The sequence below is a fragment of the Morone saxatilis genome, unplaced genomic scaffold, assembly GCF_004916995.1.
Source record: "Morone saxatilis isolate NCDOM2014 unplaced genomic scaffold, NCSU_SB_2.0 Contig12, whole genome shotgun sequence".
In the NCBI taxonomy this organism is placed as follows: Eukaryota; Metazoa; Chordata; class Actinopteri; family Moronidae; genus Morone; species Morone saxatilis.
This window is the reverse complement of record NW_023339674.1, coordinates 11,826,314-11,837,880: the sequence shown is the minus strand read 5'-3', so window position 1 is coordinate 11,837,880 and position 11,567 is coordinate 11,826,314. Positions and strand designations below refer to the sequence as shown.

The following is an 11,567-nucleotide window of genomic DNA, read 5'->3' as shown; positions in this document are numbered from 1 at the left end:
CAGGCGCGAATCTAATCCTTGTCCTTTGACTCCACAACTTCACCCTGACCTTAAATAAACATTAGGGACTTAATGCCCATCCATAATCTCAAACATCCTTCGCCCCACTAATTGGAGTTTCACACCGCAAAGACACCCTGACCTGAATTCAAACAGGTGGATAGATAAACGGTAAGTGGACTACACAATTGGTTTATACAAGCTCACACACAGCAGTCTAACAGTCGGTCTATCTCTCTCTCTCACACACACACACACACGCAGTGGTGATGCAGCAATAATTAGTGATGCTATCAGCAGTCTCTGTCCACACCACCAGTCTCACAAACATCAGTATAGGAGTAGAGAGGCAAATATAAATGCCTCCCTGTGACGTTACATTATGCTTGCTCACACAGGTTGTATCATTTACTCGTCTGTGTATAGCATGTTTGTATAACAATGAGCTTTTAACATGAAATACTCGCGTGTTCTGATCTTTCCGGGATCCAAACGGTTGAGTCTGGCAGCTCCAGGTGGCACCGTTTAAACACCTCCAGTCAACTGTGACCAATGAGAGTCAGGTCTTACACACATAAATACATGCACATGCACACAAATATCAATGCTGTGACCTGTAGTGTGAAAAGTGCTTTGTGCTTTTTACTTAAACATAAAATTTCTCATTTTACAGTTGACTGGAAACAGCAGCACCTTCCTTTTACATTCATTTAGTCCCACACAGGAAGTTGCTCGATACAAATACACAATCCAGCGCTGTTGGCCTCCAAGCAGCTGCAACCTTCCTGCTGAAGGGCACATCAACTCTTAAAGGCTTCAGCATGCTTAATGCAGAATCAGAGAATCAGGGAAATTTTACAGATCAGTGTTTCCCACAGTATTTTATTGTGGAGGTGCCTCACCTGAAACAAAGAGCACCTCTGCCAGTGTCAGAAGGTACAACTACATTTTTATGAGTTCTGGCAGCATCTACCATCTCCTTCAGATCTTTGCCTCCGTTTCCATCCATGTAGTAACATCTCACAGTCAGCACTTTTAGCTCTTCCTATAACTTATGGTGGTCCATATTTATAAACTTCATCTGTTGGAACCAGGAAAACTAAGCTACAATGAATAGCAGAAAAACATTGAGTTGATAGTGATGTTTCTTGAAGACATGAAAAATATAAGATGTTCAGCTTCCAGACATGACATTTCCTGACATGTTTAGAGAAGTTAGTCACAACACAGTGTATATAGTATATTATATAGCATTAAGAATTATCCCAAAAAACGATCTTTATTAATTCGATGCAAATTACTGCTTTTACTTTGGGCTTATATGTCACACTGGGTTTTTAACCCACTGTCAAAAAGCTTTCGGGGCTTGTTCAATTCACTCGCAGGGCTCCTAAAACAACAGCCAATTAACCGCAGTCCAATCTGCCTTTTTAAAAATCCATAATTGGTCAACCTCATGAATAAAAACCTACAGTGTCTGTGCTGCAAGCCAAGACAAAATTTGGTCAGCACACCACAGGGTGCCATGATAAGAAAACAAGCATCGGATGCTTATTATGCTTCCACTTTGTTTTAAATCCAGTGCCTGATAATGGAAAAAATAATGTGGACTTTGGACGGCAGAAAAAAGAGAGAACAGAGCTAGAAGTTTCTGGAGCCAAGTCATGCCGTCACATGACAACAAAAGATGTCAGGATGCCCTTGAGAAAGCCTCTTAGCCACTTAGTTTTTCCAGTGTAGTTCCACTAGAGCTGTACAGGGCAGCTGCCGTGTGTATAAATGTCAACTTTGACCTTGAACCAAAAAAACAAACAAAATACTGACATGGATGATGTTGCTCTATCATGTTTACCATCATAATCAAGTTAGGAGTTTGCACAGTGATGTGATGCTGACGTTTTATGCCCGGTCGCACAGGGATAGCATCGATTTAAGTGGTTTAATGAAAGCTGTTAAATTGACATGGATGATGCTACAGCTACAGCCTGATGGTCTGCAGATGGTAGTAGAGCATGGTGATGCATTCTTAGTTTAAGCTTGTGTGTGTGTGTTTATAGCCACATGCTTGCCTTCTATTGATTTTTTTTTTTTTTTTTCTAGAGGTTTCACATCTCATTTTCTCTTTCTCCCTCTCTTTTTTTCTGCCTCTCTGTCTCTTGTTTTTCTCCCTCTCTTCAGGCTTTCAGGAATGCATTGAATGTCCTTATCTTTGCCCATGCAAACACAAGGGTGAGCCAGCAGCAGAGGTTGAATTCCTCTGCAGATCCTAGGCAGACAGACCACACCGCACACTGGCATCTCGACAGCCTACAGCCAAAATGGCTCTTTACTCTTACTGTAAAATCCCCTTGAAAACAGGGGTAGCAGCACCTACGTTTGATTATTTTTTTTATTTAAGTAAGTTCTAGGAAGTAAAGCACAGCCTCCAAATGGTGATTGGTTACAGGACAAATTCACTGGTTCACTAATGAGCCGTATTAGTCGCTACTGGACGAAATTTGGCTTGTGGCAGCTGTCACAGTAGTCTCCTATTTGCATGACTTGATTTCCAACAACCTAGCTGTTGAGGCGTAATATGATGCAAACTATACCGCATGTACAGTACTGTAGTGTTTAATTTATCCCACGTGGAACACTAGATAAGTAGGGTTTGACGTAGGTATGAAATCACTGCGTGCCAAACGTTTTAGATTTGTAGACTTGAGCCATGCGTGAAAACACAAAGCCCCCCATCATTGAAATTGAGCCAGTCTGGCGGCGCAGTGGGGATGGCAACGCAGGGCGGTCCAGCAAAAAGAGTTGAACCAGTCTTAACTTTTGCTGCAACGTGATGTCATCCGTTCACACATTGTTAAAACACTGTATTTCTGTTTTACCTCGCGATTGTTGAAATCATAAAATAATTGGTTTTTGGTCTGAATGGACATAAAACATGAAATTATTTTCACGTTATCATAATATTAAAGCCATGTGTCCCTCGCCTATTATCAGTATCGCCAGTGCCCCTTTTCTTGGATTAATTGATTGATTTAGTCTATAAAATGTTAAAAAATAAAGACAAATGCCCATCAGTGATGTCTCAAAACCACAACCTTCCTCCACCTAGCTCACTTTCCTTACTCAAAAAACACACATATATCCAGACACAGTATTTTGTGTGGTGTGTTACTTATCCAGACAGCCCTGCCTCTAGACGCACACAGTATCCATTGATACCTCCACACAATACACCCTCACAAGCGAACACATGGGCTCACAATGCTGCGGCTGCCATACACGCTGCTTCACGTATGCCTGCGCATAAAATTACAATGACAAGGAACAGACAAAAGACAGTGCTGAGCTTTATTAGCATCCCTGAAGGCTACAATACACACACACACACAGTACGAATGACACACACACACACTGTTCACCCCTCACAGGTCTAAATGGGTTTCCTTGCATCACAACAGTGTACAATGCTGGTGTAAAGAGGCCTGGTCTCACTCACACAACCACCGATTGCTCAGGTTTGTGTGAGCGACCGGCTTCTGTTATTTAACAGATAAACAGCAGATGACTTTCATATCTTTTAGATTGTGAACTGAGCTCAACTGATTTTTTTTTCTTTCCTGCACTGTCACACATCACGGTCTCACTCTCACTGTCTGGCTTTGGGTCGGGTGTTAATTTACCACAGGAGGGTGGCACATGCTCTGACTAATAATTAACGTCAGCGTTTCCTCTGTGGCTTCAGTTAGCGGTGGTTTAACGGAGGAAAATCACCCTTGGGTTGTCTTACTTTGTTAAATATTATTAATCAGTGATGTTCAGTGCTTTCTGGTTAGTGTTTTTTTTCCACAATACCTCAGGTTGCCTAACCTGCTTGTATTTCCACAATAATTTTCTTCATTTTGCACAATTTGTGACTCTAAAACGACGCCTTTGCACTTTGATTCTACAGCTTGATTGTAGCTACGTGAGATATTCTTGAGTTCATACCCTGGTTAGAGACCATCTGAAACACTGTCTGCATCTCAGATTTTACTGTTGCTGGTACTGCAGGATCACTGCTTTTGTTTTATGGAGCAGTGACGTTTACGTGATCTGATGCAAATAGTTTTTTCCTCTGGATTTCAGAGGAAACACTGACGATCCAAAGTCTCTCTCCAAAACATTAACTATCCAAAGTCTCTTTCAGTCTATGCAGGAACCCATAATGATTCATTCCAGGATTATATTGTCACATCCTATTTTCTCCACCACATCTGCTGTGAGCGATCAGCCACAACAATGGCTATACAGGATACTGCGGCCTCTATACCGTGTCAGAGCCACAAAAACAGCCTCCCAGGTGGAAGATCCTCATTACATCAGTTTCCCCTGCATCCATGATGGAGCACACATGGCCCCTCTGCTGCTGGAAAGATCCCAGTTAAAATCCTTTTTTAGTGTCTTCAGTGTAACGTTTTTTTTTGTTTTGTTTTTAAAGCACAACCTGCTGTGACATTAAAGGTTGAAGTGAAAATGGTTTAGAGCAGTAGTTCCCAACAGTTTTCCTTAAGGGACCTCTTTTCTATCATTGATAAATGATGACCCCTAACTAATAAAAGACATATTTTATGGATATTTCTTATTATATTCAAGATTGTTCAATGAACCCAAATAGTGAACTCAGTAACTGCAACAAGTTTGTGTAAAACAACTGATTTGGATGATTTTAACTGTTTTTTTAAAGTAATTTTTTAGGCCCTTTTATTGATAGGGACAGCCGAAGATAGACAGGAAAGGGGGGTACAGAGAGAGGGGATGACACGCAGCAAAGGGCTGAAGGTCAGATTCGAACCCTGGGCTGCTGCAGCAACTCGGTATATGGGTCGCCAGCTCTACCGACTGAGCTAACCAGGCACCCTTAGGGAACTTTTTATACATTCCTTTATCTCATTTTTAACAATCATACAGACTTGATAGGTTTCTTTCTTGACAAAGTGTTTTCATGTCCCTGACACTTGGCCATTGTTCTATTTGACAATTTTACTTTACATTAAGTGAACCAAAATCCTGATATATAGACCTACTGTGTGTATTTTTTAAGTTTTCTTACATCCCTTAAAATTAAGGCCTTGCGACCCCCTTTGAAGCTTCGGCGACCTCTAATGAGGGTCCTGATCCCCCAGGTTGGGAACCACTGGTTTACAGTACCTGCAGCCGACTGTAGAGTCCTTGATCCACATTTATAAAATAACAAATATTTTACAGCATTTCAGGGTTTTTGGAGACTTGTCCTCCAGTTTTTATTGATTTTATTTATGAATACCAAAAGTTTTATAGTTACTGAAACAGCCACACGCATACACTGAATAAGATACATTTGGACCCCAGAATTTGTTTATTTGCTTGCTGCCACATTAAATTTAGGTAATCACAATCACATTTGCAACACAACTGTCTTGCAAAATTGATTTGCAAGCGATTGTGTAACATTCAATCTACGTGTCTGGGCCTCCAGCTGAGAGTTTGCATCACAACTTAGACAATAATAATCGAGCCCTGCCGCAGACTTTGACACAGCCTACTGGTTTTGTGAATTTGAATATGAAGGTGTTGACAGATAGGAAAAGAAAAATAAATTGCCTTTTGAGAGGATAACAGCTGCTCACACACACACACACACACACAGTAAACAGGTTGTTATGCAGCAGTGAGAGGCGTAACCTTTTTCTGAAGAGGTATGATTAATGACTGTGTGGACATGGTGGCATGTTTATACAACACACAATCGCACACAGATATGCACACGACTGCCAACGCAACATGGCCTCCAAACAGAAAGTTAAAGTTTAAAAATGTGGAAATATAAGGAATTATAAGATTAAGATTTGGAGGAATAATTAAAGAATGATTGGTTAGTTTTCCATCTGATTAGAATTTAAACGACAAACATTTGTGCTGTTTTTGTCTTGTGTGAGATGACCTGTCAATCAATCTGGGAGTGACCGCAGCTTTCTTTGTTTTGTTTATTTTGTGGTGACATTTTCATTTGGATTACAGGTTACAACAGATTACAATTATTGTTAGAAGATCCCGGTTAATACGAGGGAGCTGGCCTCAAGCGTTATGTTTCAGGGCACATCTTTACGCTGATCGAAACCTGTGATCTTTGTTATATAAAATAAGAAATTGCAGCACGTATAAAGATAAAATCCTTCAGGGCAAAATATGAGATACTTTAAGCATTTGTCATTACCTTCCTATAATAGAGCTTTTTTTCTTACCTTTAGCCTACTCTGCCACTAAACTTTGACCACGTGGCTTCCCTTGCACCCCTTGTTTCCCCTCATATCATCGAACACTTCCTGTTTCGGATCGTCAGTTACAGCTCAGCTTAGATGAGGAGCCAGTGTTTATCATGGAGGAGCCAGCCGCCTGGGCGTTCAATACAAACATCTTGTATCTTGCAAACACTGTCTGGGAAACGGGCCGTAATCCTGTTGTTGAATGCTTCCGTGAAGCCACAGTGTTCTTTTATCCGGGGTCTCTGTTGTCTTCTCACACACTGCTGTTGTAATTAAGATGCTGACGAACTGAAAACTGCAGTATTTATTGCCCTTTTGTGAATTCAGTTTGCAAGGCCTGGTCATAAATTAGCTCATATCAACAGTAGAGTGCGTCATTAAAGTGGAAGTGGTACATTTGTAAGGCTAATGTTGGTGAATAGATTCTACTTTGTAAATACTTTGGCTCAGTGAACTAAAAGCCTCTGAGCTGAACCAAAGAGCTCTCCCTGCTAACCACAACTGGTTTCTATTTCTATGTTATGTTTAATGTGGTTTGATGCAGCTGTGTCAGATAGTGGAAATCAGATTTGGTCACATTATCTGACACAAAACTCCTGTTATCACACACACACCAACCTTCACTTAGAGCTGTTTTTAGTCTTATAGTAGCAGCTGATGTTAGCCTACTTATAACCGCCAGGTGTTTGCACCAAAGGGGATCCATTTGATAATCAGGGTGTAAATGTTTTGCCTCCTCACAGGTTCTCAATGCCCAGAAAGCCGGGTACAAGGCAGCCATTGTTCACAATGTGGACTCTGATGACTTAATCAGCATGGGATCCAATGATTGTAAGTTACCAGCACCACCTCCTCCTTTTTCTCTCTGTACATCAGCACATAAGCCTTTAGCATCTTACACAGCTGCCTGGTTATGTGTCTCTGTTGACAAATGATGTGCTTTTGTTTTTCTCTTAATCCCCGAGCCTGAGGAAAAGCTGCAGGTTTATAGTCAGAAGTCCATTTCAGGCCTCTAAATGTACTGGAGGAAGTATGCGATGCCCTGCAGAACCTACCCGCATGTGAATCCACATTGTCCCTGCTCGAGGCCACTTTTGTGATATGATCTGTCTGGAGTTTCTTTCACTTAGGTCTCACCTACTATACTCACTTGAGGGGGTGCAGCACAGTCATGAATTATCCAGAAGGCTTTTTGCCCTGGTTAGTGTTTTTAGTTGGAGTAGGATGATGTTTTACACGCTTGGTAACGCCGGTGGTCGAGAGATTTCTCCCTTTAGCAGCACTGCATTCAACAATTTCTGCAACAGAAAAAACCAACAAGCACACCACCACTTCACACAGTGGTTGGTCGTTGGTTGGTTCATAATTATATAATAAACTACTTGTCATTTTTCATATGTAACAAATTAGGGAAACATAATAAATAAATACCTCTGTGGAGAGACTGAATTGATTGACATCAAACAACCCTTTGTACGAGCATAATCCCGCCTTAAAGTTTTAACAGGCTAAAATCTGTTGATACAAAGTAGGTCACAAGTGGCATCATTAGTTTGGAAGCACATGGACATTATACAGGCAGTGAAAACAAAACCTCTCTGAGATCGTCAGATGTTTATGGTGGGTAGATTTGAGTGAAAGTTAATTCTTTACTTTGAAAATAGTAGCTTGACAAAAAAATGTTAAATTAAACTACATGTTAAAGAATACTTAACTTAAATAATGCGTAGTGATATTGGTGCACAAGCCACAATAGAGGTGTCTTTTTATTCATTCCAGCTCAAAAACTCAATATAGCAGCCGCCATATTGGGAATCTTTGAATTTTTCACCTCTTAAATCGGTATCGGCCTTAGAATATCCCATATTGGTCGGGGTCTATCCAAAACCCAAAGATACTGTTTTTAATATCATAGAAAAAACATTCAGAACATTCAAACATCAGAGGACTTGTTTATTAATTATCTGTCGCTCAATTAATTGTTGCAGCTCTGATTCAGCCGCATCTCCTGCTCTTAAGTTTTTTAATAAAGTAAGAAACTAAAAAAAGTGAACTGAACACACTTCATCAGTTGAAGAAGACTGTTACATGTGGTTAAAAACCTCCAGAAAATGGAAGGAAGTGGTCCTTGAGCTGAGTTTTCTGTTTTTGTTTTTAGTTTTTCTCTGATAGCAGAACATTGTGTTTCAAGGTCGTTCAATTGAGTCGGGCATTGATACACAGTCACATGATATATTAATACAGTAGTTTTTTTTTGTTTCTATTTTTAGTGGATGTTATGAAGCAGATAGATATTCCCTCTGTGTTTGTGAGCGAGGAAACTGCCAACTCTCTGAAAGAAGACTACACGTATGACAAGGGGTAAGTCTAAACCCAAATCTCGTTTTTCTGCCTATCTGTATAAATAGAAGAAGCAGGTTTTTACACACTGAGCTTATCACAGTTCTTCCGGTGTAATAGAGCAAAGAGCTGGTTGCTCAGGACTGTCCAGCCCTTAGTTGCTTTCCAGCTCTTCAATACAAATTTAATATAATATTGTTGTAGAATAAAAAAAAAATGCCTGCAGCGTTGTAATCTATCGAGGCAGAGAATTTGTCTTGTGATGTGTTGTCAGTGCAGCCGAGGTGGTAATGAAATGTCTTGGTCTGCCAGAGGAGCCCAGAGAATCACAGCGTTAAAGTACCATTTCTCCACTTTTAAATCAGCTGGTGTGTGTGTGTGTGTGTGTGTGTGTCTGTGTGGTGTTGGGTGCATTGTCAGGATACCATCCAAATACGTGAGGGTTATTCCCAAGTCTTTTGCAGAGGAATGAACACCAAACATGGTATTGGCAGGGTTTTATCAGTGTGGACCAAATTGGTTGTTACAAATTTGAGTGCCACAGAGATTTGTCTGCTGTAGAGGCAGTTCTGTAAAAAGAAGCAGAGCTCCGTACCCCATATTAATTAACAGTTTAAAAAATGCCATCATGTTTCTTTTCACACTAAAAGGTATCTCAACACCATTTACAGTCGAAACGATGAGCTGTAACAAAATGCTGTCATAATATACAGCCCCTGTTTAGGTCGCATTCAGTGTTTTTGTACTACCTGACAACACCTGTCAATGCTTGTTTTTCTAGGGGACATGTGGTCCTCATGCCAGACTTCAGCCTGCCGCTGGAATACTACCTGATCCCCTTCCTCATCATCGTGGGAATCTGCCTCATCCTCATTGTTGTTTTCATGGTAAGTTAGATTTTTGTTATAACTCAAAATACAAGGGTTCTCTTAAGGAACTACTGGGTGTATTTAAAGGCCGATGGTCATTTAGATTTGCTTAAATTTGATGATTGTAAAGTAAAGTAGAAGATGCCTGGAATTTTTTCCTCCTGGGTACTCTAAACACAATGTTAACCATTCCCTTTAAAATTTCTACTTAATTACTTGAGGAAAACAACATTTTGAGTCCAGATTGGCTCTTTGTCAGGTACCAGACTTCAGCCTGCCACTGGAAGTTGTATTACAACAGGCAGGCTGAAGTCTGGCATCCAATTTGAGCTCGAAACATCGCACTTTTCCTAATGTAACAGTGTTTTGCTTCGGTGACAGAAATCACAGTTACAGTTTTTTTGGCCTCAGCACCTGGACAAAAAAAAAGATGTGTGTGTGATTTTTAAAGGATGTTGACATGTTTCTGTTTTTCCCCCCTGCTCTTCGTAGATCACCAAGTTTGTCCAGGATCGACACCGGGCTCGGAGGAGCCGCCTGCGCAAGGATCAGCTGAGGAAACTTCCCATCCACAAGTATAAGAAAGGTATGGAGGCAAACATCTTAAATTACATTACATGTGCCACGCTCTGTGTACACTCTATGTTGAATAACAAAAAATAATAAATTGCTAGACTTGTATACTCCGCTTCACCAGGATTGATAAGCCTCCCACAAACAACAGATGAAAAAACATCTCTTTCAGCTTCATCCAGACTCTAACCTTTGACCTCACAATCTGTAGAGATGCTATTTCCTCCTCTACCACGCTGCTTTTTCTCACATGATTTGGCCCAGAAAAGAGATGTCATCAACACATACGACACATCATTCCTGCCGGGAGCTCTGCACCTTGGGGTAATCGGATTAATATGGACTTGATTTTTCCACAAAGCCCTCCGTGGCAGATTAGAGCTCCTCTCTGTTGAGACTGGACACATGACTGATGGTTTGGAATGCGGCCTCAGTCATTGCCAGAAGCCTTACGGGGGTTGAAAGTTACGTGTATTTTGGTTTTTTATCTCAAACGTGTTGAGCAGATGTACAGTATATGCTGCTTGTTTGTAAGCGCAAGTTAGAGTTCTACCTCAGGCTCCCCCCCCCCCTCGTCTCGGTACAAGGGTCAGACAGGCTATAGCATTGTTTTGCGATGCAAATCCTCTTTGTGCTACGGTCAAGTAAGTTTTGTCTGTGTATTTAGAGGTTTTTCGTGCCGGCTGCGTTTCCTCCGGCAGCTGTGTTGTGCGCGCTGGAAAGCCCCTAACTACAATCAGCTGTGCGGGGGAACACCAGCGAGCTTTGTAGACCTCGGGTGGTGCATAATAAGTAGCCCCCTTGCAAAGCTGCTAATTTAAGGGGGTTACAAGTCGAGCTGCTCCTCCCCGCCTGGCAGTAACAGATGCACGTGCAACACACCAGCTAAAAGCGGCGTGTGTTGCTCAGATAGCTGTTTTTGTCACGTCAGGCTCTGTGGTTTGTGTTCGCTCCGGTGGCAGTGCCCACTCTGACTCAGGGTTTCCACCAGGCACTGCTACAGTCGACCTTGGCTGCTACAGGGAGTTCAGATGTCCAGGAAACGGCCTGTGGGGCGGCGTCTGCGCTCCCGTCAGCTGAGTCAGAGTTTTGCGACACAGGAAGGGGACACCAAATCTCTACCTAATCACCTTTTAAGCCCTGCACTTTGGAGCAATGCTAGCTTGGCAAGGGACAGAGTGCCCTGGTTTTGAGCATGGGAGGGCTGTAACAGGAGGGTCTGAGAGCAGTAGACAGTGCTTCTGTTGTCTAATGAGGTTCATTGTTAGCCGGAGTTTACACCAGGTGATTGTAGTGTCATAGAAATGAGATCAACAACTGGATAATGGCCGATGTGGTTGAAACCAATAAAGTTTTTACAAAATAACCATGGAGTCAATTGCTAGGAGGTTTTAGGCATGCAGAAGAGATGGTGATTACTAGTTTCTGGTATCTTGTGTGTGTTTGTACCAGAAGATTATCTACAGACATTTAAAAAGGTAAGTGATTTTACACATCAGTCTGTTTA

General features: G+C 41.5%; 1 protein-coding gene across 1 annotated transcript in view; it reads left to right on the top strand.

Moving 5' to 3' along the window:
- The window catches only part of rnf13 (ring finger protein 13), a 22,521-nt gene extending 12,356 nt beyond the window's left edge, over positions 1-10,165 (top strand). Inside the window, exons 4-7 of the mRNA XM_035653620.1 lie at positions 6,996-7,109; positions 8,549-8,639; positions 9,400-9,505; positions 9,980-10,165. Coding sequence (XP_035509513.1) covers positions 6,996-7,109; positions 8,549-8,639; positions 9,400-9,505; positions 9,980-10,150 — 482 coding nt within the window. The 3' untranslated portion in view covers positions 10,151-10,165. The remainder of the gene's footprint in view (positions 1-6,995; positions 7,110-8,548; positions 8,640-9,399; positions 9,506-9,979) is intronic.
- Positions 10,166-11,567: the final 1,402 nt, after the last annotated feature.